Source organism: Asterias rubens, chromosome 11, assembly GCF_902459465.1.
Source record: "Asterias rubens chromosome 11, eAstRub1.3, whole genome shotgun sequence".
NCBI lineage: Eukaryota > Metazoa > Echinodermata > Asteroidea > Forcipulatida > Asteriidae > Asterias > Asterias rubens.
In genome coordinates this window covers 15,227,218-15,255,160 of record NC_047072.1, presented here as the reverse complement: position 1 = coordinate 15,255,160, position 27,943 = coordinate 15,227,218, and the positions used below count along the sequence as shown (strand labels likewise).

The following is a 27,943-nucleotide window of genomic DNA, read 5'->3' as shown; positions in this document are numbered from 1 at the left end:
TATTAAATGTCATGATTTTATTGCATTTAGTGCAGGATGTTTTTTTCCAACGATAACTGTCCACAGTGGATGGTGTCATTATTGCCATAATTGCGATCATAATCATCTCAGCGGCATCATATCAATAGAGTTGCTATGGTAACTGCAAGGAGGCAGGCCGATAATGGCGAAGTGCAAGGGTGCGATGGAGACCACTCTTGAGGATGATAGTTTCTAGGCCAATTCATAAGCTGTACATTCTCTAGTCGTGTGCGGACAATTTGCTCAAAGAGACTGCATTTCATTATGTACTAACTGACTCAGAGGAATGAATAATGTACATGGTTATGTTGATTATGAACTTGCCGAAAGCATTAACCTTCACATTGAGGGCGAACAATCTGTAAATCAAGCGAAATGAGATAAAATATGTGTGCGATGCTGAGACGACGTCACACTGAGGATAATAAGGAGAATCACCCACATAGTGCATGCCTTCACACGCTCCCTAATAGCGAGTGGAGATTCATCTTTCCGCACCTCATCGTCTCCATTCACTCCAAACCAAGATGAGCTGAGTGATCAAACTCCACTTGTTGGTATCATATCAAGTTATTAATAAATAGTGGTTTGTTAATAAACACACCATGCTGTGGGGAGGATGTTGTACTGCACTCTACAGTAATTCTCTTGTTTAGACGAGGAGGCAATTTCGTGTGTGATAATGGAGGAAGATGAAGAAGTCATCCTGAGGCCTCTGAGGGTGGCTCGCGGTGGTAGAGGTCACATAGCACACAGGTAAGATAAGGGTTCAGCAAAACAAATAGAAACGAATAACTTCTGCCTAGTTTGAGAAACTATTCGAGTCAAAAGAGGGAACTAAAAAAAAAGGAAACTGCATTGAGGGTGGTGTATATGGTGGGACGTAAACGTTTCTAATAATTAAAGGTAGTGGACACTATTGGTAGTAACTCAAAATAATTATTAGCATAAAACCTTGGGTAACGAGTAATGGGGAGCTGTTGATAGTATAAAACACTGCGTGAAACGGCCCCCTCTAAAGTAACATAGTTTTCGAGAAAGCAGTACTACGAATTTGATTTCGAGACCTCAGATTTAGAATTTGAGGTCTCGAAATCAAGCATCTGAAAGCACACAACTTCGTATGACAAGAGTGTTTTTTCTTTCATTGTTATCCCGCAACTTCGACGACCGATTGAGCTCAAATTTTTACAGGTTGGTTATTTATGTATATGTTGAGATACACCAAGTGAGAAGACTAGTCTTTTACATGACAATTACCAATAGTGTCCACTGTCTTAAAAACTATACTTGCCACAATTTGCCTAAGCCTTCTTACTCCGAAAAATAATGACCATGATAACTTCAGAGAGAGGGATTAAAAAACATTTCAATGTGAGAAACGTGTCTGTTTCTAACAGATTACTCTTCCTACCCTCTATATACGTGGACATATTAACTGATCCATTTAAATGTTCACATGTTAGATTAATGAATGATGGCCGAGCATTTTATAGGGCCTAAACCTGGCTATTGTCTTTTTCTACCTCCATTGGAAACTAAACTTATGGAACAACTATTGATATATTGTCCTTTTCATCAGCTAAAATTAACAATTATTAATACGTTAAATTTTGTTCTTCTTCCCGTAGTTACCCTCAGCTTTTATTGTGAAGGTCAAGTTGGATGAGCCTTTGTTCTCCATGGTAACACAATACCTCCATGGAAACACTAAACAGTGCGGTGTCCGCAATAGTTGGATGGGTTGTGAAATTATGGAAGTTTGGGACAATTTGCAAAACCTTTTGTCTATTATTTTAAATATAAGATCTAAGTTTGTATACCATAATCCGGGGGGGGGGGCACACAAAAGAGACGAGTTGATAAACGATGGTAGACTGGGTCAAGTCTAACTATGACGTTGCAGCAAAGGTCCAGAGTGCAACTACAGCACACAGTGCAGGTGTCCCGTGCAGGTTGCCAATCATGACCCACATAACTTAACGCTTGAGTAAATTCGGTATTCCGTTCTCCATCATGTTGGTGTTACATATTACCATAGAGAAAGATACAAGATAATCGTGTTATTTTTAGCTGGCACGCCTAATTTATAACAACTAGCCGTTGAATATTCAGCAGCAGAGGTCATGAGCCAGATATTCTCACAGGACGATAATAAAGGAAATTGCCCTATCTCTGATCTTTCCTGTGACAGTGACACAGAGGCATTGCTTGTGGCCGAAGCAGCAAAGGACCTACCACCTATCGCCTACGCAGCACCCGTCGATGACGACGATCTTCCCGGTGATTGTGGCGACGTTTCGGGAAACACACCAAGAAAACAATCCATTACTCAGGCTTGGCTAACTGCCAAGGATTCTACTAGTTCTGAAATACGATCTTCTGCGTCCAAGGGTAGTATTGCAAGCATAAGTAAAGTGGATTTAAGACCGACTAGAGTGTCAACAGTGAGGTCTGGTAAGGTTGCCCCGTCGCCATCGCCATCACACAGCGAGAGCTCCCCGAAGAGTAGTGACAACAGGTTAGCATCCGTGTCATCATCTACCGGGAATATGCCGACATCCAAGGGCGGACTGGACCGTGAGGACACGGTGGAGATGGGTGCATGGCGGAGACGGCATGGAAGTGGAGATAGTGATGATGATTCGAATCGTAGAGCCAATAAGTATGCTCCCAACTGGCCCACACAGGCAGAGCTGGATGCTGCAGATGGTCTAGGAGGAGGACTGGCAGCATCTGAAAGTACTGAAGATCTTGCCAATCTCATCAGTATACATCAGGTATATGCATAATAAATAAACTAAAACTGATTCACTCATTTGTTACCGAAAGCAATCATAAAAGATGCTATTTTGTTTTTTGAATGAATGAAAAAGAGGCAGTCTGCTTTGGAAAATTGACCGATTATTATTTAAAACATATCTAACTGAAAACAGTTTCACTGCACACATTTGGAACACACATTTTTCTGTGCAGCAACACTTATAATTGTTCATACCAGCTGCGAGACCATCGACCCAGTCAATTAGTAGGTAACCCCTTGTAGGCCTACCCCGGGAGGCTTAAAAAAGTATTTTGAACCATATTGTGATTTGAATTAGTTTTTATATTAAATGCAATTTTTGTGTGATTATTGTCATTACTGTATTTATTGTATGATATTCATGGAGCAGGCTGGGGAAAGCTGGTGGGGTCGTGGTCGGGGTTGGGATGGCGGTGGTTGGGGTGTATGTAAGGTAGAAGTGCGCATTTTAGGCCACAAAGCGTTTACACATAAACCTGTTGCCCTCCAATATGGTGAGCGTTGCACAGTCGCCGCGTGTGACGTGCATGCAAGGGATCAATTCTGATTATATCACAAATAAAAAGTAACCATGACAACCCCAAAGCCAAAATGAAATCTGATAAGAATTTTTGAAAATCCTTATGACTGGAAAAGTGACTTTCGATAGAAACTAACCAAACAGTTTGTAAACGAAAATACAGTCATTGAGTGTGATCTACAATACAGTAGTATAACATTTAACATTTTACTTTGCAATCCCCCCATCACTGACCAAGCTGCCACTGGTTTACTGTCTTCATATCAATGATTGATCGTTGATAAAATGCCCCATCACTGTGTAAACCCTGATTGCATACAACCTGCATGGAAAATGTGATTCATTCTAATCATGAATCATATAGCCTACTAATGCCTTGGAGTACAGAGTGTGTTGAGGAAGGGTAACTGTTGTGTTTTCCACATTATTGCATTTTCTCCTTTTGAAAAATATTATTTTAAGGTGGGAAGACGCTCATTAAATACAAGTTAAAGTAAGAGATCAAATAACCTGGAAATATGGCATTGAAAATTGATTGATCTTTTCCTTCCTCCATGCATCCCTTGATACAGGGTTTGCCCTTAATCTTCTTAGTAACTAGCAAGCAGGATAACTTGTTATTTCACTAGCCCGTTAGCTTTTTACAAGTCAATATTCCACATGAAATAGGGAAGTTTTGCAACACTAAATTAGTCAGCCAGACCAGTGGTGGGACTTTTAAATGGTATTCATATAGTATGTGTTTAACTGGCATTTGAAAACGCTGTATCCTACTCTACATTGTTTACTTTTTGTACAAAGTCAGTTTTGTGTGAGTCTAATAAACTTGACCTAAATTGTACCATAGTGACAGTTGCATACATGTACAGTCAGTAAACCCAATTAATGATTTCAAAATATAAGCAGGTGGTTTAACATGCAGTTTATACCTTCTGGTATCCACCCAGTAAATCAATAGAATGCAATCAGTATGGAAAATGATAATATATCATAATGCCTGCCTGTTTATGACTAGATTGAACTGTCATTAAAATATTTGTGAACTGAAAATTCATGACATCCTGTCTACCTGCAATTTGTTACCATGGGTGCATATTTCATAACAACGAAAACGCTAATATTCACAATGAAATTAGTAATAATAATAATACTATAGTAAAACAAGCTCTTGGTAGCTTTACACAAATAGATACACAAAGTATAATTAAAAACCACAATAACCATGAAATTAAGTGATACAAATCACAAAGTTGTATTTGAAACGCTGGAAATCAAAGGCTGCCATTCAAATGCAAAATGGTTGCCATGCACAGAAAAACTACAGGAAAACAAATAATAAATAAAAGTTTTTGAAAAACTGATTATATAGGATTCGCTGTTTACTTTACACTTGTTTCAGTTTAGTTCCGGATTTCAATTTTATGCTTATTAGTTGAACTTATTCAATTTGGTGTTTTTTATTTATGAGGTCAAGGGTACAAAAGTTTGTGTATAGATTCTGACTCAGTGAGATGAAAGGGCTAGAAACCAATAGTTCATATCCTGAACATACCAACAAACTGTCTAGTCAAATAAACAGGTTGCAAATGTAACATGAATGGACGTGATGTAGGCCAACTGCCAATTCATTTAGATACATGGGTTCTGGCCATCAGTATGATTAATTCAAAGTAGGCTTATATGCTGCATGATAAAAGGATTCACTATTAGATTTAGCATTCAGCTTTTGAACAAATTAATCACATTAAAGTGGCCATGAGGAAAATAATCTTTATACTTATCATATTAATTTTAATAAGAGTAGTTAGTAAGACAAGGTAATCTGTGTACATAATAAATAAAAAGAAGTTATAGGCCGATTTGACCCCCAAAAATTGATTTCAGTTCTGTATTACATTTACATCAAGGTTCAGAAAAGATAAAAGTGTTCAGTGGATGCAATATGATTAGTGGTAGTTAATTAACATTGCTTCACAATTTATAATTCTGCACATGGATTGTGTATTTTGTGCATCGCCCTTGGCATGAATGCGAAAGTTGTTTTATACATTTCAATTTAAATCAGCAATGATCTGTCAAAATTCATTAAAAATGTTTATAAAACAGCAAAAAATGGATGGTGCCACTTTAGATGATTAAAAACCAAATTCCATTTCTCATTAATCTGAGCATTGATGATTGAGCATGCTATGATTGCCACACATTATACATGTACAATGGCCCCCTTGAGATAGTGGGATGTTTGACTATACCTATACAAACAAACCCTTATACAGAGAAGAACCACAGTCATCTGGGGTTTATTAGTTTGATATTTTAGTCTTGTTGTACTTATGTTTGATCACCCATCCTACCATTGCATAAACTGTTGATGCCCTCAATCAAACTTGAAAGAACCATGGAAAGAACATCTACTTCTCTGTTAGTCCTTAGTCAGAGTAGGAGTATGCGACTAATGATTTATAGAAAACCCGCTCATTTGGGGAAGTGTTTATTGACCCATTTCACCTGACGTCATCATCAGAAAAATCTTGAATGCGCCATACTGGTGGGCAATTGCACTGTGCGTTTTCATATATAACTCTATGCTGTGCGTTATGCAGTGAAGTGTGCATTTTAGGCAACGCGGCATTAATACACATAAACCAAACTGCCCACCAACATGGTGAGCGTGGCATCTGTCGCCGCGTGTAACGCGCGTGCAAGGGGTCAATAGGGGGCTACTTGTAGATTGTTTATCACACATATTTGATTGATGGCAGTTTTAAATATTTGTATGTTGATCAAATTATCAGGTCATCTCTAATGAGCATGTAAAACATCACACAAACAAATAGAAGTTTTATTTTAGACTATATCATTTTTAATTTATTGGGTTTAGCCTATAACGATAAAACACTCATTTGATTTGGTTAGATTTTTTTTTTTAAATAACTTGATGTTTAACTGAAAAGGAAATAATATGTTTGATTATAAAAAATCGGAAGCACAAAGAAACATTCTTTGTTCAGAAATGACAGTTAGAAAGTTGTGTCAACTCCTTGATACTGAAGACTGTGACAAAAGGGATCTGGGCACCTCGCTAAAATCAGTAGGGACATCACTAACAAAAAGTCCAGGCAATGGATGAACGAAAAGAATTTATGGGGTTAAAATAAGTTGGTGTGTGTGGGTGTCTGTAGGAATAACTGGCTGTTCAAGATTAGTCTTGGATGTTTACTGTGCCATTTTACAATCATAAAGCAAGGATTAATGACAATCATTTGCAGCATACATGTACCCCCAACAATGTCATCATTTTTGGTGCAGAGAATCTTCCCAATTGACACTCTTTTGGAATTGGATAAATAGTGACAATTATTTTGTAAATTTGTTTTCCTAATTCCTCAGGCAGCCAGAGATGGAGAAGTGGAGACGATGCGGCGATATTTGGAGCAGATTGGCTCCAATAAACGTCGCCGTGTTAACAAACTAGATGAGAATAATCTGAGTGCTCTCCACTATGCAGCACGTTACAACCACATCGAGATTGTTAAACTACTCATCAAACACCAAGCAGGTAAAGAACATTATTGGGCAATTGGGAGTCTCCACTTTAGCTTTCTTTATTTCACTTCGGGGGACTTTTGAATGCTAGGTGGCAGCAGAAAAATGTATTTATTCACCTGGTGAGTCTGAGCCTTCTAGCACCCTGCAAGGTCTCCAAAAGTTCCAGTAAGTGGCACCACATCTTGAACTGAATGACTTCCTTGTTCCTAACTCATTAGACATGTACTCAAGTCTTGCAAATTATTCAAACAATCTTTGGAGTTGTTTAATCTCGTGTCAAAAGGAAACAACACACTACAATATGTGATCAGTGTTTTTTTTAGGTAGAATCTTTCAGTTTGTTCATTGTCTTGTTGGCAACTTCAGCAGTTTGTTGAACCCAAAGTTCATAAGCCTGATATCGGACTATTTACTGCTCTACACACTATCATACAGTGAAAATGGTTTGTTGCCATCCAACTGGTCCCTTGCACTACGCCGAACGCATTCCGTACAATGCACTTACCATTTCCACCATTTGGGAGTCAATTGCTCTGTGTAAATTTTGACTTCCAAAATGACAGACAGGACAGGTGCCTGTAAGTGCACTGGGCGTCCTGAATTATGTCAAATAGGATTACGTTTTTCAAAGCCTCATTTGAGCAATTCATCCTGTTGATATTAATACAAATCAATCCATCCTAATACACATTGAGATTAATTATACAGGATTATCTTTGATCCCTAGACCCTGGAAACAAAGGTGATGATAACACAACACCTATCCACTTTGCTGCTCGGTGCAAGCGTCCTAATAAAGCAACGGCTACGGTTGTGGTATCGGGTCAAGATGGCGGTGATGAAGACAATGATGAGGATGATGAAGATGCTACTGATGAAACAACTGGTATCATTACATTCTTGCAGTCTGCTGGTGCTGATATAAATGCACAAGATATCTATGGTCAAAGTCCGCTGCATTTTGCTGCTATGAGGGGAAATGATATCGCTGCAAAGGAACTTCTTTCTTCCAACAAAATTCTATTTGAGGTATTTCTCAGTTTAAAATAGTCTTTCTCAATTTCTTTAAAAAAACTATACGAATAAAACATGCCATAGTTAAACCAAGTTGAATAAACCAAGTTGAAGTATTTGACTGACCTTTAACCTACAGGCAGTAGACAAGCAGTTAATGACTCCTCTCCATATGGCCTGTACCCATGGCAACCTGGAAGTCGCCAAAATGCTGATCGAAAAAGGGGCGCAACTGAGATGCTGTGATGAGGAGAACAATACCCCATTATTAGTTGCCTGCACAGAAGGCCATATCAAAATCGTCCAACTGTTGTTCGCTGCTGGGGAGAACCAAGGAATATTGAGCCAGGTAAAAATCATGAAATAGTAGCCTAATGGCTGGCAGCAATTAATATGAAGCAAATTCTATGCAATCTGTTTGGCGAAAACTTTTGTCAGTTTTCTTGTCTATGACATTGTTCACTTTACTTTTAATCAAAACAAGACTACAGGTTTGCTATTATTCTTTAAAGCAGATTGTGACTGTGTTGTTTTTTGAGAGTTGATTTATACACATTATGTGAATGTTACAGATGTTAACAGACCGTGATGTGGAATTGAACACAGCCATCCATGTTGCAGTTGATAGTGGGAAACAGGAGATTGTGCAGATGTGTCTGGAGAAAGGTAACTCATATTTTTAAACAAATGTATATCTTTAACTATCTTCTTTGCTTGTGTCCAAATCTATCTTATAGAGAGCTTGATTTTTAACCTTTATATTATCTTATCTTTATAACCCCCCCCCCCCCCAGTTGAAATTCTCTGCCTTTTGTCTTTTCCATACACCAGTCTTAGATAGTTCACAAAGTTTACACTCTCCTATTCTACATGGTGTTGATTTACAGGTGCCAATGTGAACACCTTTGATTATCAGCGTAATACATCCCTTCATGTAGCAGCAGCAGCTGGTCATCTTAACATTGTTAAGCTGTTGCTGCAGCGAGGAGCAAGGATTGATGCCCTTAATGCAGAACGAGCCACAGCGCTTCATCGTGCCTGTGCATTCAACCGGCAGCATGTGGTAGAGTTCCTGATAAAGAGGTACATATTGGACTAGGTTTTATTCTCGTAGAAAACTTCACATGTCGGATTCTCGACTTTATAATGAACTATTACTAGGCAGTTGTTAAAGAGCTATCGCACCTGATGGGTGTCTCAAAGAACCCAGTATTTTTTCATGCAAGGTATGCAGAGCTACGCTTTGAAGTGTGAGACCAAGGTGCTGTCAAATCAAAGTGCCAATCAAACTAGAAACACCAGGGTGAACCGCTTCTCTTAACAGTAGTTGCACTCTGTTCTTCTATGTGCCCTACACAACACACAAGACCTACGGCTTTTTGTCCCACTCGAAGGACGAAGCAATGATGGTTAGGTTAAGTGTCTAACTCTTGCTTAAAAGTTTCAGGACTCAAACCCACACTCTGCTGATCAGAAATACCAGAATTTGAGTTTGGTGCCCTTGAGTTCAACACGCCACTACAGTTGTAGCTTACATCAATTCACTTGAAATTTTGTGTTATTGTTACAGTGGAGCCAAGTTAGAGCGACGTGATAAGGACAACTTCACCCCATTGCTAATAGCTGCAAGTAATGGACACAGTGCAACAATAGCTGAACTCCTTAAACGTGGTGGAAATATTCGAGCTGTTGATAAACATGAAAAGAGTGCTGTCTATTGGGCTGCTCAAGAAAATGAAGTCCAGGCTTTAACTGTAAGCTGAGTTAATTTATTTTAATTTTATTTTTATTCTTTCGTGTATTTGAACCAAGGAAGCAACAAGCAATAGGCTGAAGATACCTGTGTAGAGAAAACAATGAAGAAATATTAAGTTTTAGAAGGGAAAAACCAGTCAATCATCAGGTTGGGACTGAAAATGTTATCCAAATTGGAGGCTCTGTCTAAGGTGGGATTTGAACCAGGGTAAAAGGCTGGGCAATATACCACCAAGCCAATCTGCAGATCAAGGTTTGAACTATTTCAAAGCCAATCTGCAGATCAAGGTTTGAACTATTTCAAAGCCAATCTGCAGATCAAGGTTTGAACTATTTCAAAGCCAATCTGCAGATCAAGGTTTGAACTATTTCATTGTAAGCCAATCTGCAGATCAAGGTTTGAACTATTTCAAAGCCAATCTGCAGATCAAGGTTTGAACTATTTCAAATCCAATCTGCAGATCAAGGTTTGAACTATTTCAAAGCCAATCTGCAGATCAAGGTTTGAACTATTTCAAAGCCAATCTGCAGATCAAGGTTTGAACTATTTCAAATCCAATCTGCAGATCAAGGTTTGAACTATTTCAAAGCCAATCTGCAGATCAAGGTTTGAACTATTTCAAAGCCAATCTGCAGATCAAGGTTTGAACTATTTCAAAGCCAATCTGCAGATCAAGGTTTGAACTATTTCAAAGCCAATCTGCAGATCAAGGTTTGAACTATTTCAAAGCCAATCTGCAGATCAAGGTTTCAACTATTTCAAATCCAATCTGCAGATCAAGGTTTGAACTATTTCAAAGCCAATCTGCAGATCAAGGTTTGAACTATTTCAAAGCCAATCTGCAGATCAAGGTTTGAACTATTTCAAAGCCAATCTGCAGATCAAGGTTTGAACTATTTCAAAGCCAATCTGCAGATCAAGGTTTGAACTATTTCAAAGCCAATCTGCAGATCAAGGTTTGAACTATTTCAAAGCCAATCTGCAGATCAAGGTTTGAACTATTTCAAAGCCAATCTGCAGATCAAGGTTTGAACTATTTCATTGTAAGCTGTATATTTTTATATTGTAACTTTTTTGTATGTAAACTAATTTTTGTATGAACTGTAGTTTTTACTTTAATTTGGCCGTTTGCCAAGAATGTAAAAGAAACAAACAAATCTAATTAAACTATCTAAAAAGAGAACTGAATTTGTTTTCTTTGGTTGCAGGTTCTGCTTGACCATCGTAAACACAAGGCTAAGAAGCTATTGATGGAATCAGATCGCTACAATAACACACCCTTACACATTGCTGCTGAGAAAGGTTACATCCAAATAGTCAAGGTACCACCTTAATCATTTAACATTAATTATGTGAGCTTGAGGTAAGTGAGAAGCAATTTGTTGCCATACAATGAGCAGTTTTGAAAGACTCTTTTAGGGTCGGTCGAAATTGCCAGGCCATTAACTATTGTTTGTCTTTAAACCATGGGTCAATTTGGTTGGTAAGTTGTTTGCAACAGCTAATACCAGTTTCTCGGTTGATTTGGTGTTATTCAATTTATGGTGATATTTTTGTGTACTTTCATGATAGATTTTACTGGAAAGAGGAGCAAGTCTTGAAGCTAAGAATGAGGAGGAGCAGACAGCGTTGCACCTTGCTTCTAAGCATGGACGAGTCCAGTAAGCAAATATCAAGCTTATGGCATTTTTGAGCATTGTTGTAATGTCTTTCTTTTGTAGATTATTTTTAGTGAGGTTATTTAAAGCATCAGCTTCAGCCACAGAAAGGACCAGCTTTCAAAAAAAAAAAACCTGTTAGTTACAAAATGGATCACTTTGTACAGTTGACAGTTTGCTGAAGATTTGTGAGAGATTTCAATTACACTACTGCAATACTTATGTTGTTGTCTTACACTACTGCAATACTTATGTTGTTGTCTTACACTACTGCAATACTTATGTTGTTGTCTTACACTACTGCAATACTTATGTTGTTGTCTTACACTACTGCAATACTTATGTTGTTGTCTTACACTACTGCAATACTTATGTTGTTGTCTTACACTACTGCAATACTTATGTTGTTGTCTTACACTACTGCAATACTTATGTTGTTGTCTTACACTACTGCAATACTTATGTTGTTGTCTTAATTGCATTTTTCTCCACTCTTCAGTCCCAGCAGAAATTGATAAGATTTTCCTCCCATCAGTGCAACCCTCTATTGAGATATGTTTTTTCTGTTCACAGCACTCTAAATGAGCTTGTACGTCAAGACATTACAGGAATCAATGATGAAGATGAAAACTCTAATTCTCCGTTACATCTAGCAGCTACAGAGGGTCATGCGAAGTGTGTGCTAGCTCTAATTGCAGCTGGTGCTGATATTGAAGCAAGGTATTAAGCAAATCAGTCCATCCTATATTGTATCTGAGTGGTTTAATTCACACAGTGAAGTCAGGGATCCCATGAGTAAATGAACCCATACTATTATTTGTTTTATACTCTTTTTACACCGATATATTTCCACAGCCACATGACGCAGGTGGGATTCAAACCCACTACCTTTGCATTCTAGAGCAGATGGCTTACCACTAGACCACTGAGCTAGCCCAGTGGCTAGAGACAGTTTGAATCCTATGTGTTGGCAAATCACTCCGGTGTGTTTCAAACCCATGACCTTAACACTGCTAGAGCAGATGTCTTACCACTTGACCACTGAGCTAGCCCAGTGGCTAGAGACAGTTTGAATCCTATGTGTTGGCAAATCACTCCGGTGAGTTTCAAACCCATGACCTTAACACTGCTAGAGCAGATGTCTTACCACTTGACCACTGAGCTAGCCCAGTGGCTAGAGACAGTTTGAATCCTATGTGTTGGCAAATCACTCCGGTGGGATTCAAACCCACTACCTTTGCATTCTAGAGCAGATGGCTTACCACTAGACCACTGAGCTAGCCCAGTGGCTAGAGGCAGTTTGAATCCTATGTGTTGGCAAATCACTCCGGTGTGTTTCAAACCCATGACCTTAACACTGCTAGAGCAGATGTCTTACCACTTGACCACTGAGCTAGCCCAGTGGCTAGAGACAGTTTGAATCCTATGTGTTGGCAAATCACTCCGGTGGGATTCAAACCCATGACCTTAACACTGCTAGAGCAGATGTCTTACCACTAGACCACTGAGCTAGCCCAGTGGCTAGAGGCAGTTTGAATCCTATGTGTTGGCAAATCACTCCGGTGGGATTCAAACCCACTACCTTTACACTGCTAGAGCAGATGGCTTACCACTAGACCACTGAGCTAGCCCAGTGGCTAGAGACAGTTTGAATCCTATGTGTTGGCAAATCACTCCGGTGGGATTCAAACCCATGACCTTTACACTGCTAGAGCAGATGTCTTTCCACTAGACCACTGAGCTAGCCCAGTGGCTAGAGGCAGTTTGATTTTTATTACTTATATATACAATGCGTTTCAGTTCAAAGCAAGCATCCTTATTCTGTGACGCTTCTGAGCTACATTGATAAAGTTTGCTTTTGAGGCATTCTTGGTATTTACCCAAGTATATTTTAATATTGATAAAAGTTGGCTACATGGTTACCTTTGTGCTCATTTTCTCAAGGATTTATGGTTTAAGAAATACTGCATTTTTTTCAAAATCTGAGTCATAATGAATTGCATTTCTTTCTGTTGTTGATTAGAAACCACACCTTATGGACTCCATTGGATTGTTCTGCTGCCAATGGATGGGTGAAGTGTGCCACTGCTCTCCTAGAGAATGACAGCCCTGTGGATCCCATTGATAAATCCAAGGTTAGATAACTTACTTATCATCTTCTCTTTTACAAGCCAGCTTGCTATAATTGCGGTAATTTTGTATCCTACTGTAACGATTGACACTTCCGATCATTTCAATGAATATCAGTTAATACATTGTCACATTGTTATAATACTTTATGACTTCTTGATTATTTCCTTAATTTATGATTTTATTTACTATTTCCTTAGACGACCCCTCTTCATCTAGCTTGCAGGAATGGCCATGTTGAGATGGTGAAGCTTCTTGCAACCTGGGGAGCTGATCTATCGCTCAAGGATGCCGATAATCGCAACTGCCTTGATTTGGCTGTCGACAAAGGACATCAGTATGTTTAAATAAATTACACCCAACAACAATAAATTTGCACTTACTTCTGTTTAATCTACTTCTGATAAATCTACTTCTGTTTAATCTACTTCTGATAAATCTACTTTTGTTTAATCTACTTCTGTTTAATCTACTTCGGGTAAATCTACTCCATGGTAGTAGAATAAAGAAAGACAGTCCTCTAAGAACAAACTCTACCTGGCAAGTAGATACACATGGTGTTACTGCAAACCAAATATACATTGATACCTCACCATGCAATGCCTCAAATCCTATATACTTCTGTTTACTTTAAATATCACGTCGACATTATTTTTATCAGAGTTTCCACAGTTGCAACTGTGTGGAGATGGTTGGATTACTTCAAGAATTCGCATTCAACCATTTTATCGTTTTCCATTTGTAGAAATGTTGCCCTCGCTATTATCGGCCTGAAGAACTGGCTTCATGCAATGTGCTCAGTTAGCAAGGATAAATATACCAAGATGAGGTTGACTCCAATGAGAAAACTTATCAAGAAGATGCCAGGTAAGAAATACACCAACTTAAAACGGTATCATTGTTTCTCTTTTTCCTCTCGATGAACATTTTATAAAACAGATACCTACTGATATTAGGTGTTGCCAAGCGGACTGTCCAGGCCCCTACCCCTTACTGCCTGTGGAAATGTGTTTTATTTATAAGTGTGCATCTTGCTTTTCTTTCAGATGTTGCAGAGGTGGTTTTCAATAAGTGTTTGATGGAGAATGACTACCCACCTGAGCATTACAAGTATTGCATTACATTTGACTATGAGCTCCTTGATGATATGTTCTCCAAGTGGGATGATAATTCTTCAGGTAAGAGAATTCACCTTGATTCCTCAAGAAACGTTTTCAAACAGGGTTATGCTGAAAGCAGGACAATAATAACTATCTTCAAGCAAACTTTAATTCTTTATTTTGATTGGTTGATACGTATAGCAACAAGAGTGTTATCATTTATATTACTTGGTCCATATCAAACTCTTTTCTAACATGGTGTGCTAATGCCACAAATTGTGTTATTTCAAGCTGCAAACCAGGTTTTGTTCAACCCTGGCAGAGTCTTTCTCGAAAAGACAAATGACAACACACAAACAGAAATATTGGTGTAACAGAAATATTGGTGTAACAAAAAACAGTCAGATGGATAGAAATAAAAAGAGAGGTAGAAAGCATGAAAGCACTCTAATGAACCAGAACATGGTTCCAGTGCACTTGACCACTCAACCATGACATTTACTGTACAACTGCATCCCACCATGGTCTTACTGTGTGTTTGTGAACCAGAACATGGTTCCAGTGCACTTGACCACTCAACCATGACATTTACTGTACAACTGCATCCCACCATGGTCTTACTGTGTGTTTGTGAACCAGAACATGGTTCCAGTGCACTTGACCACTCAACCATGACATTTACTGTACAACTGCATCCCACCATGGTCTTACTGTGTGTTTGTGAACCAGAACATGGTTCCAGTGCACTTGACCACTCAACCATGACATGGTTCCAGTGCACTTGACCACTCAACCAGAACATGGTTCCAGTGCACTTGACCACTCAACCATGACATTTACTGTACAACTGCATCCCACCATGGTCTTACTGTGTGTTTGTCACTTTATTGTAATCACATAGTTTTATACCAAGAACATTTTCTGCATAAATAATTACAACTTTAAAGAAAATACAGTCCTCAGATAAACACAAGCCCCTGTTTAGCTTTATGCTTCATAAAAAATAGGTTTTTAAAAAGAATATTGTACTTTGTTTCAGAAATAAGTTGTGTTTAATTACTTTAAAGTCAGATGTGCTATATTTCAACTCAACTAATTGAATAATATTGCCTGTTTATTTCTCTAACTAAATGCCTTTCTAGGAAGTAAAAATCACTCGCACTTTGATTCAGGTAACCGATGGTGACATTCCAGTTCATTTGTGACTTGATTTTTACCAAAAAGCAATTCTAAAACTCGTCCCTAACGTTGAGTTGCTCGCTTTGGTAGTTTTGGTCATTATATTTGATTTTGTATTAATTTCATGGTCTGCATTTGATAGGATAATATAGCCTGTATAGTATTGCTTGCACCTTTGTTAGCTAGTGTTTCTCACTGTTGTATTTGTATCTCTCATGTTGAGCTGTGTAATATTTTATTTGTACAATTTTGTCTATCATGTCTTTTCCTGTTGTAAATTTCAAGAGAGTAATAGTACTACAACTTTACAAACCCCCATGGTATCAAAAAACCTTGGTTCAGGTTTTGTTGAAAGGGTAATTAATGCATAAACCATAGCTGAAAGGAATTCAAAACCAGTCAGTAGAGTTGCCATAAAGCTATGGTGTTGCCATGGCGTTGCTAAGGTTACAGGAAAGTGCCCCTTTACTCACAATGTCTTAGAAAATCCAAGCATTATTTTGAGAATATGTATTGACAATGACCCATAACCCATGACTCGTAACATACCAGGTTCTCACCGCTTCAAATGCAAACACACAACCAATACCTTCATTGAATAGGTGCAGCACCCCCCTTAGGGGTATACATTCCACAAAACCACCCCCCCCCCCCCCTAAAAAAAAAAAAAAAAGAAAACAAGAAAAAAAAATTTTGTTTTGATGTGTTGAGTGTTGAATAGCATGATTTAAATGTCACTGTAGTTTTTTGTAGCGTTTTGTTTTCCCATTGATTTTAAGGAATTGCTTGTAGGCTAATGGCTATGTGAAAAAAGTAATTTATACAAAGGACAGATGAGTTGGCATCAATTTCTTGGCATGGTTAATTAAATGACGATGTAATCCCGTTTTCTTTTGCCAATTACTTGCTGTTTTGTAATGTATGGCTATATACTTCAATATGATCCTCGTTGTCAGCTGCTTGGATATTGTACACATCTTTTAGTAATAAATGAATAAGCAGCAAGTAAGCCAGTAGAAAACAAGAATGTTTCGTAAAGTCATTGTAAGTCGTTGTGTGCTTTGACAGTAAGCCTTTAAAGTATTTGGTCTTGTGATTTTCATTTGTTACTGAAATTTGTTGTTTGTTACCATTTATTTCCATTGAAGACCTAATCATTGATAAATTCAACACTCATCTAGGATAACTTTCTGTATGGCGCCATCACTTTTTCACTCATTTGTACAAAAAGGGATATCTCATTGAGGTAAATTAGAGACTATATTATTTCATATTGAATGAAAAAGTGGTGGCGCCATACGGAAACCTTTCCCTCATCTAAACCAGCAGTTAATTAAATACCCTAGGAAGCTTTCGTCCAAGTATGGAAATAAATGTAAGTTTGAATGAATGAATGAATGAATGAAATAATTGAAATTATCTTCTTCTTTTTTTTCTCTAGATAACACATCTGAGAAGTCTGGAGGATCTGATGACTCGCCGTTTCATGACAATGGAAATCTGATTTCCTCTGCCACTCCTTACACAACAGATGCAGAGATCTTGAGAAAGAACCACCCCCTGACGATAATGGTTTGTTCCATGAATGTTTTTGGTGTCTTCTTTATTGAGTTGATAGACAAATACACCTTACAGGAAATTGTGTTTTTAAGCAAATAATTTATCGGTACAATATAGTAGAGTTTGTGTTACACCAGTATAGAATGAGAACTGTAACTGGGCGTATTCCGAGTCAATGCGGATTAAAAACATCGAATGGCTTGTTTGGTGAAATTAAAACCATTGACCTTCCTTCCACATTCTAGATCAGATGTCTTAACCAGTAGAACCACCTCACCTGGGACCAATTTCATTTAGCCTGATAACCAACAAAAAGTATTGCTTAATAGAAATAGGTTTCAAGCCAAAATTACATTAAGTTTCTGGTGCCTTGATTTTTGCTCAGCAAACAACTAAGTCGAGCAGTATTTTCTGGTGACAGTATGAGCTGCTTATTATTCAAACATTTCCCCTTCTATATGTTTTTGTATTTCTTGTGTAGGTTAATTCTAGGCGGGATGAGTTGCTAGGTCATCCATTAGTCACCAGTTTACTTCAGCATAAATGGGACAGCTACGGCAGATTCTTCTACTACATATCACTGATGTTTTACATTCTATACCTCATCTTCTTGACTGGTTTGTTTTTTGTTTGGTTTTGGGATTTTTTTTATTTTTTTTATTTTTTTTTTTATTTTATAAAGGTTTTATTTGTACGTATTTTGTTTTGTTGTACAAATCTTTATCCCTATTTATGAAGTGCAAGTGTGTGATATTTGTAGCATTAAAATATACTGTACATCTTTTATAAAATGATGAAGTAATTTTTTTTAAATGATCAATTGGTTTTTCTGTTTGACTTAATTTGCCACTATGTTATTCAATCCCTTGTTTGATTAATTAATAATTATTGCAACAATACCATTTTTTGCCTCTCTCCGCAGGTTATGTGACAACGAACCCACCTCCTTTTTATTTCAACATGGAGGACAATAAGACAGTCACTTGGAATACAGATGGTAAGAAGCGTTGGGAAATGGGTTTCAATCCCATTACTCACTTCATATTTGGAACAGTCGGTGATTGGGTCATCATTGGGTTATCAGGATTCAACATCTTAAAGGAGGTAAGGTCGAGTTACTTTAATAATTACATTACCAAGGTCTGCTGCTTATCACAGATAGCAACTTAGGTCCTTCCGAAACCACAGCTTTAAGTGTCATTGGATTTGAAACATTCTTTGGGTATGGGGCTTTTTAAAAATAGTCGGAAAAACATAAGTAGTGGCATCAGTCTTTACACACAACCTATCATAGTTTGACCTTGAAGTGCGCCCTCTTTAGCTTGGAAATGAAGACTCGGGGGTAGAACAAGTCAGGTAGCAATTTCGTGATTTGTGTCGTTAGTTCCCCCAAAACGTCACAAAACAAAACATATATTGAAAAATCCTGATCACAGTACTGAGAAATTTAAGACTTTATTTTGTTGAATGCATTTATTGCACAGAATGTTTGCAAGTGACAATCTGAAAAGACTTAAAACAAGAGAATTAATGTGTGCATGATAGGATAATGAACTGGCAACTAAAAGTATTGAGTTTTATAAATCCATCTTATATTTGTTGGGCTATAGAAACAGTACCTGTTATTTTTAAGTTGGAACTCTGTCTCCCATTCATTTTACAGCTAGTCCAGATGTACCATCAGAAACTGAACTACATTGGCTTTGTGAATATACTTGAATGGTTTATCTACATACTGTCCATCTTGTTTGTGCTACCTCTATCTGGAGTATCGTATCCATACATGGACGGAGCAGACTGCACTGAGTCTGGTGCAGCATGTGTCTCTGTGACTCTGGTAAGGTACCGTTTTACTATCCTGGTCTAATCCTACTGGGCCTTCATCCCTCTTGACCACTGGTCATTGTTGGTAAGATCAAGGTACCCTTTTACTATCCTGGTCAAATCTTACTGGGCCTTCATCCCTCTTGACCACTGGTCATTGTTGGTAATATCAAGGTACCCTTTTACTATCCTGGTCAAATCTTACTGGGCCTTCATCCCTCTTGACCACTGGTCATTGTTGGTAATATCAAGGTACTCTTTTACTATCCTGGTCAAATCTTACTGGGCCTTCACCCCTCTTGACCACTGGTCATTGTTGGTAATATCAAGGTACTCTTTTACTATCCTGGTCAAATCTTACTGGGCCTTCATCCCTCTTGACCACTGGTCATTGTTGGTAATATCAAGGTACCCTTTTACTATCCTGGTCAAATCTTACTGGGCCTTCATCCCTCTTGACCACTGGTCATTGTTGGTAATATCAAGGTACCCTTTTACTATCCTGGTCAAATCCTACTGGGCCTTCATCCCTCTTGACCACTGGTCATTGTTGGTAATATCAAGGTACTCTTTTACTATCCTGGTCAAATCTTACTGGGCCTTCATCCCTCTTGACCACTGGTCATTGTTGGTAATATCAAGGTACTCTTTTACTATCCTGGTCAAATCTTACTGGGCCTTCATCCCTCTTGACCACTGGTCATTGTTGGTAATATCAAGGTACTCTTTTACTATCCTGGTCAATCTTACTGGGCCTTCATCCCTCTTGACCACTGGTCATTGTTGGTAATATCAAGGTACTCTTTTACTATCCTGGTCAATCTTACTGGGCCTTCATCCCTCTTGACCACTGGTCATTGTGCATGGCCCTTTGCACCAGCTTTATGTATTAAGGTTACATTTATTGTCATGTTTCTCATTCATTTTCACCAGGATTGTAGGCCCCTTTTGTGGGTTGCACAACAATAACAATAATAATAATAATAATAAAAACAGGTATACAGAAACATTCCCCGTAGAAAACCACATCAAAGCGCTAACAAAAACTAAAAATGCACAATTAATAAGGAAATCTTACCGGAAAAGCTACATACAAGGTTTGAAAAGAATGAGAAAAAGAGAAAAGCTTTAACAGGGAGAATGTGTTTTCAGAAGTAAATTTTGCAGCTTTAATGAAAGAAAGGACGTTGTTCCATTCTGTGGATGCAGTTACAGTGAATGTGCGAATCGCCAGATTTGCAATGGGTCCCAGGAATGGTAAGCAAAAATTGGTAAAGCAATCCTTGATATATAATGGCGTCTGGTCATTTTAAAAACAAACAAAAATACTTTGAAGAGAATTCTATCTTTTACGGGATGCCAGTGGAGGGATTTAAGGAGTCCTCTGTCTTTTTTTTAAATGAAAATCATCGAGCTGTTAATACACACTGAAACAGATCCCCAACGTTCTTCTTTTGTTAGAACAGAAATTAGAGTATCATATTGTATTTTCAGATAAAATGTTTTGAATGGTGGAAAGGATGTAAGTTCTTGGTTGCAAGTAACGTTAGTGTCAGTGCTTAACATTCAAACCTTTATCTTTTAGTTGTCCTTTCAGAACTAGATCAGTCAATAATTATTCTGAAGGAAACATCAAAGTTAAATGTTACATAAATTCAGGATAGTTGAATTGTGTTCGGATTTTGTTGCCAATATGTTCCCTTGAGTTTCCATAATGTAGATTTTGAATAACACCTGAGCAATACATTCATTAGTTGATGGAATGGTTTGTTTTCAGGTCTGGCAATGGCAGTGTGGCGCTGTGGCTGTCTTCTTAGCATGGATAAACCTTATCCTATTCCTGAGAAAGTTCCCCCAGTTTGGCATTTATATTGTCATGTTTACAGGTTGGTACAGTAGTAGTTCGAGAATTCTTAATCTACTTGGTTCATTTTGAGATGATGTTATTTTTGGTTTTTATATCACAGTGCTACCAACTAAATGACCCGTGGAACTCTAGTCTGTTTTGTCTACTTATTCAGGGGCAGTTGTCAGACTTGGTAGTGCACACATTTTAAATTCAAGACTCATGCTCTGATGATTTATAAATCTCCATGGTAACTCAATGTCCAAACTATAGGACTCTGTTTATGGTGGTTTGCCAGGTTGCCTGATCCCATGAGTGATTTATTAGGATTCTTCCTCACTCTAACAAAACCATACACCGGTAACTCAGCAGCCAAACTGTTTGACTCTGATTATGGTGGTTTGCCTGATCTCATGAGTGATTTATTAAGATCCTTGTCATTCTAACAAAACCCAACACCATATGGTAACTCAGCAGCCAAACTGTTTGACTCTGATTATGGTGGTTTGCCTGATCTCATGAGTGATTTATTAAGATCCTTCCTCATTCTAACAAAACCCAACACCATATGGTAACTCAGCACCCAAACTGTTGGATTCTGATTATGGTGGTATGTCTGATCCCATGAGTGATTTACTAGGATCCTTCCACACTCTAACAAAACCATACACCATATGGTAACTCAGCAGCCAAACTGTTGGACTCTGAGTATGTTGGTATTGCCTGATCCCATGAGGAATTTACTAGGATCTTGCCTCACATGGTAATGAATCTAAACTCGTTCTCAGCAATATCGATGTTGATCTTTTTGTACAGATGTGTTGAAGACCTTTCTGCAGTTTGCCATTGTGTTCTTTCTCTTCATCATTGCCTTTGGATTGGCTTTTTATGCCTTGCTCATGAACCAGGTAAAATCATTTAAAATTGTACAGTTGAAAGTATTGTTTGATACAAGGTTACAGATTATGGCATGTCGTGGCCAAGCTGTAATGAGAACCAGACTCTCAGGTGTTTTTAAAGAGAGTTGTGGTCGAGTCTCGGTCATAACATTTGTGTCCTTGAGCAAACTACTTCCATAAAATTCTTTGTCATTCATTATATTTTAGGTCCCTACGAGGATTGCTATATAAAGTGCTCACAAAAAAAAACTAATTTTAAAACACTTATCGTGGAGCAGTAGGGATTGACGTAGGTTTTTCTTCTGGTTTAGATGGCAAGCATGTTTTTTACAGGTTTCCTCATGCTTACAAGCTACAGTGATTAAGTTCCTTTATGATTCATCCTTGGTTCCATTATATGTAATATAAGTAAGAATAATGGAACTAAACAGCTAATTAATATTTTTCTTTTAAAGGAACCCTTTCATCGTGTTCACTACTCATTGTTTAAGACATTTGTGATGATGATAGGAGAGTTTGAGTTTGACGGCATCTTCCACCAACTGGATTATCTAGACGTTTCTTATGAAGAAAAAGAAGGCAATGCCAAGGAGCTGTTCTTGGTTAAGGTTCATTACAAGGAAGTTACATACTTTGTCTTCACCATCTTTGTCATTCTACTGTCAATCATTGTCATGAACTTACTGGTGAGTAATTTTAATAATATGCTTTCTCTGTGAATCTTTCACATCTCAATTGGGTTCAAAGTGCAAGAAGGCTTAGTAAGAGGATAATGCCCTGTTCTCAATTTCTCTATCAGTGTATATTTGATGCACAGCTTAAAATAGCAGATAACCTGAGTGTGAAATGGACCATGCAATATGGTAAGGTATCAAACTCATTGCCATGGATTGATTAGTGAGAATCTGGGATTCAAATTTTCTTGAAGACAGTAATAACCAGCTTAGATGTAAGTCACAAATCTAAGGGCCACTTACATAGATGCCACTGTTGATTTCATCCTTGAAAGAAAACAAGAAGTTAAGGTAGTCTTCAGGTTGAGGCTTCAGAATTGCCTCTGTTGCCCCAGGTCATTGCCTTGTGGCCCTTGAAATGTTCCATCAGAAATCTCACATTTTTTCAAAGAGGCACCCTTCACCAAGGAGACGACACATTGGTACCCTTGCCCTTGAAAACCCCATAAAGTAAACGCCCACTGAATAGAAAGAATTGGCAAGGTGAATGATGTGACATCATCACAAACCAAGTCTAGAACAGGAATTTATGTACACTTTTTCCTCCTGTCCTACATGTAGGTTGGTCTGGCTGTAGATGACATCAAAGGTGTCCAGGAACAAGCAAAGTTGCAACGCCTTGGTATGCAGGTCAGTCAGCAGATCCTTATTATACCCAAATTCACTGGTGGCCTTTAGCATTTTCTACATTGCTTATTTTCTCTAGAAATATAAATTTAGTTTCTGCATGATGTTTGATGCTCATGGTAACTGAACATCATAACCGGGTGATGTTCCAGTTGCTTCATTCCTTTAACCCATCCAAGCTCCCTTGAGTTGATGCGGCCTATGCCACAGTAACACCTACTACCCTTAATGATGCCACCCCCGAGGGAAGAGAAGTAATACTAGAAGTGTGTTGCTCCAAGTTGCTCTATGACACATGCATAAGGATCATCATCCCATGCCCTGATTACTTTGCCACAATAAATTGAGTCCAGTGAGCTAGAACACCTTTGTAACAACAGGTCACGAAAATGAGACTTATGTCTGCAAAACTGACCAATGTAATATTTTGAACTGATTTGCTGTCATGGTGGACACAATCCTTTAACATGATTCACTTTTCCTTTAAACAAGTGTTATGCTTACTTTTGGAATGTTCAACATGTTTATAAATCAGCTTTATTTTGTGTGTTGGATAGGTGAACCTAGCCATGGAGGTACAGGAAGCCTTACCGAGGTTTATGTGGAGACGTTCAATCATGAAGAAACTGACTGTTTATCCAAACCAACAAAGCAGAAGTATTTGGGCAAAGTTCTATAGATGGTATTCTGGACGGGAAGAACTTATTGGTGATGCTATAAACACTGCACTCAATCCACCCATGGTAAGATAACACTCATCGCTGTAATCAATTACCAAGGGAAACTCCTGTATTGATAGCTGTTAAACATGATTGTTTACTTGGGATGTATGTTTATATCCTAACTGTTGCATTCCAGTAAAGTTAAAGACCTGCTTGAACGGAAATGTCAAGTCGTGAATGTTGCTGAATTTCACTTCAAATGTTTTCAATGAATAAGTAAATTGAGTCATATGATTATAAATAGATTTCAATTGTGTAAAAAAACAATCATTTCGAATGCCCTTATCCAGCGCTTTTTCTGAGAGATTTGCGAAAAGCCCCGTTACGTAATCACTCTCAAAACGTCATAGTTGGGAGCTCCAATTTGAAAAGCCGCTTTGTTGCAGCATGGAGGTATAACAAAGCAAACTCCCACAAATGAAGTCAGCGGCATTGTCCTTCGACGCGCGCTCTCAACGGCAGAAGTGTTTTTAGTTTTTTCAAAACCTTTAGGTTGGGGCCTGATTTTTTAATCGATAATTACGAAAAATTCAGAAATGTACACATATCAAAATGACATTAAAATGGTGAACAAGTGCATTATAAATAAGTTACAATACCATTTATACAAATTGCATGGATAGTCCCGAGTTAGGACTAGTATCTCGTCCTAACTCGAGATAGGACTAGTCCCAGCTCTTTGTGAAATCCACCCCAGCATTTCTAACTTAGTTAGTCTTGTAACAGTGTCATTAATTGTTGTATAGATATTTATTGTACTTTATTCTGTTTTGTATTTGTGTAAATTTTTGCTTGTACGGCGCCATGAGCGTCATGCCTGACGGACCTGAGCGCTTTATAAGAGGCCACTATTATTATTATTATTATTATTATTTCCGTTGAAAACATTCCGCTCAGGTAGGTGTTTAAGAATCTGGGTTGCCTTACTACTTGGAGAGAATACTGCTTTGTGTTAACTGAAAAACTGTATTTCAAACTATATACCAGTGGATGTAGACCTGTTGTTACTCGCCATCTTGCTGACTATCTTCATGGAAGATGCATACCTGAAATTGATGTCCTTGTGATCTACACGATTTAACCCATATGGTCAAAGAGCCTTCAATAACCAAAGAACCCATCAAAACATCAAACCAGATAGACTTGTGTAATTCCAAGCATCTGCCTGTTATTCACTGCAGCACCCCATCCATCAAAATAAGCAATACATAGGGAGTGATGTTTGAGAATCAGGGAAAAGAAGATGTGGATATCAAATTGTTTTCTTGCTAATTTGTTGTAGACAAAGCTTGAGGAAATTAAAATGCAGCAAGATGATCTGACAGACACTGTGAAGAATGTGAAATATCGACTGAAGATGCTAAGAGTTCAGAACGATCGTATTGAAGGAATGCTGGAAGCTCTCATCAAGAAACAGGAAGTAGACTGGCAAGAAGGAGAGGCAGAAGAGGAAGTTGGGGAGTAAAGGTCAAAAGTAAAGGTCAGGAGAAAGATAGAGAGAGTAAAGGTCAGGAGAAAGATGGAGAGTAAAGGTCAAGAGGAAGTTTGGGAGTAAAGGTCATGAGAAAGTTGGGGAGTAAAGGTCAGGGAAAGTTGTAAGTAAAGTTCAAGAGGAAGTTGGGGAGTAAAGGTCATGAGGAAGTTGGGGAGTAAAGTTCAAGAGGAAGTTGGGGAGTAAAGGTCAATATCAAGGGTTAGTTTACTGTTGCATGGTGTTTATATCACATGTAAATGTAGATATTCATGACATCCCATCTATGTCTTTATATGGAAACTAGAATTGGTCTTCTGTCATATAACAAATTAGACTTTTTACAAAATCATTGAAGTACTCAAGTTTTTATAAGACGTTAGTTTTTGACACCTGGGCCAAATTTCATACAGCTGTTTAAAAGCAGAAAACATGCCTTAGCAAGTTTCTTTGCTAAGCAAAATATTAGTGGGGCTTCACGTGTAACGATGTAAACTTTAGCAAGTTTGTGTGCTTAAGCAGCTTTATGAAACCGGGTGCGTAAGCTCCTACTGTTTTTGTTACCCAGATACACAACTCTCCATGATAGACCAAAAACCAGATACTCTTTTTATACTTATGAGACTTTCCAATTATTTTCCAGGACCATTTAAACAAAAGTATTCCAGCCCAATTTTGGTGAAGACATATTTTCAAAATTACATCAAACCAAAACAAAATGTAAATATTTTGGATGCATTTTAAGTTTATGATGAATAAGTGAAGGCTTTTATATATTGTATAACATACAAGTATTTTTTTAACAGAGAGATTTATCCGAAGTAAGAAATTGAAGGAATTAAATATCATACATTTTCATAAACAACTTTTAATAATAATAAAAAATTTATCATCCCGATTCCAATTTAAGCAAATCATGAGATTCATGAAAAGTAATATATTTCAATATTTGAAATTTTCACTTTTTAGGCAGTAGTTGTAGAGACATTTTTTTTATAGTAGTGTTCTAAGTATGATGTGACTTCAGCAGCTGCACTAACTTAGGTTTTGTAATAATCACTGTCTATAAATTAGATTATGCATTAAACCTTCTACATGTACATAGATCATTGTACTTAAATTGCATCAACCATGGCTCCCATGAATTATTTTCTACTGGTAGAATCCTGCACCACTCTTCATCACATAATCTAACACTAGACATTGATGAGGAAAGCATTCAATCAGATTACCAGTAGTGCAATCCTCAGTCCAATGGAATCAAACAAAACATGCAATTGGATTTTGAAGGGTTTAAGTTGGTTGGTTTATCCAGGAACATTCCATATTAATCTGGAGATTCATTTTGTTGAATTAGTTTATTGTCTTTAATTTGTGGAACTTAATTATCTCTAATCAACATTCCATCTCATACAACTCATTTTGATATTCAGTTTCCTGCATTTTGTGTATCACTTTGCTAACATTGTATTTATAGGCCTATTGATTGAGGAATTGGAAATAAATGTTGTACTGAACTGAACTGAACTGAACTTTGAAGCTGGATTGACTAGTCTATTGCATGATATACAAAAATAACTATTTGAGTACAATAATTTTGTATCTAGACAAGCAATCCTTTGAGTTAATTTCTATGTAAGTTGCAACATGTATTCTGTATCAAACTAAATTCCTTTATGCACATTGTATTCAAACATTGCCAAGTAAAAACACTCTGATCAAACAGTCGGACCTCAGTAATGTATTCCAGGAACGATGTATTGTAAATTAGTTCTTGTATTGGGAAGACCACATCGTCAAGGGTCACATCAGGGTTTTTATGATATTCATCTCTTTGATTGGACAAACTTGTGGAAAATGAAAAAGCAATCTTCAATGACAACTGATTATGTTTGAAATCCAGGCGTAAATCATTTAATAGTAATTGCATTGGGAATGTAAAGGTCGGTTTATAGTCGGTCGCGGGATGGAAATCTTGACGCGCGATCCTAAAAAACACAGTTTATAGTCATCGCTGAGGCCTAAAAACTGTGTCTTTTTTTGATCGCACGTCAAGATTTCCATCGCCCGACCGACTATAACTCGGCCTTAAGACTACTATATTGTGTGTGTTAACTGTGATAAGAACTGTATGTTGTCTACTCACTGTAGGTCAGGCATCTTCTCTATAAAGTGAGGGTTGCTGGTTTGAATCCCAACTGAGTTTATCGCTCAGTGAGCGTTTTATTCCTTTTTTTCTTCCATCGATGTCATGCAAAATGTGTAATCGGTTTTCACTATTTTCTCGTGACCCAGATGGCCGATCGATCTCAAACTTCTACACATTTGGCAGTTCATGTAATGGTGGATTACATAGAGTGCTTACACTGCCACCACATATTTTGTTAGCAAAACCAATTCTGTTATGTTCCTTTAAATATAAATGTCCTATCTCAGCTTTTACAGGTTCTTCCTGTGTTTATGGCAAAACAGCTCATCTTTGTACTTGTTTTTCTCAAAATGTTGATTTGAGGGGTTTTGCCAAGGAATG

At 37.7% G+C, this 27,943-nt stretch overlaps 1 protein-coding gene across 3 annotated transcripts; it reads left to right on the top strand.

Moving 5' to 3' along the window:
* The first annotated feature begins 24 nt into the window (after window positions 1-24).
* On the top strand, window positions 25-26,988 carry LOC117296448 (transient receptor potential cation channel subfamily A member 1 homolog). Of its 3 annotated transcripts, XM_033779388.1 has the most exons (26): window positions 25-777; window positions 2,216-2,801; window positions 6,735-6,903; window positions 7,621-7,922; window positions 8,047-8,256; window positions 8,480-8,573; window positions 8,795-8,990; window positions 9,478-9,661; window positions 10,872-10,985; window positions 11,236-11,324; window positions 11,895-12,041; window positions 13,345-13,456; window positions 13,652-13,788; window positions 14,197-14,318; window positions 14,498-14,629; window positions 15,694-15,723; window positions 17,172-17,302; window positions 17,772-17,907; window positions 18,213-18,394; window positions 18,954-19,127; window positions 20,892-21,000; window positions 21,777-21,868; window positions 22,315-22,545; window positions 23,155-23,223; window positions 23,778-23,963; window positions 25,225-26,988. In XM_033779388.1, exons 1-26 carry the CDS (start codon window positions 704-706, stop codon window positions 25,405-25,407), a joined length of 4,191 nt encoding a protein of 1,396 aa, XP_033635279.1. In that variant the 5' UTR covers window positions 25-703; the 3' UTR covers window positions 25,408-26,988. The 3 variants fall into 3 exon arrangements, with proteins under 3 accessions (XP_033635279.1, XP_033635280.1, XP_033635281.1); XM_033779389.1 differs by lacking the exon at window positions 15,694-15,723 and having other exon boundaries at window positions 26-777; XM_033779390.1 differs by lacking the exons at window positions 25-777; window positions 15,694-15,723 and having other exon boundaries at window positions 2,023-2,801.
* Window positions 26,989-27,943: the final 955 nt, after the last annotated feature.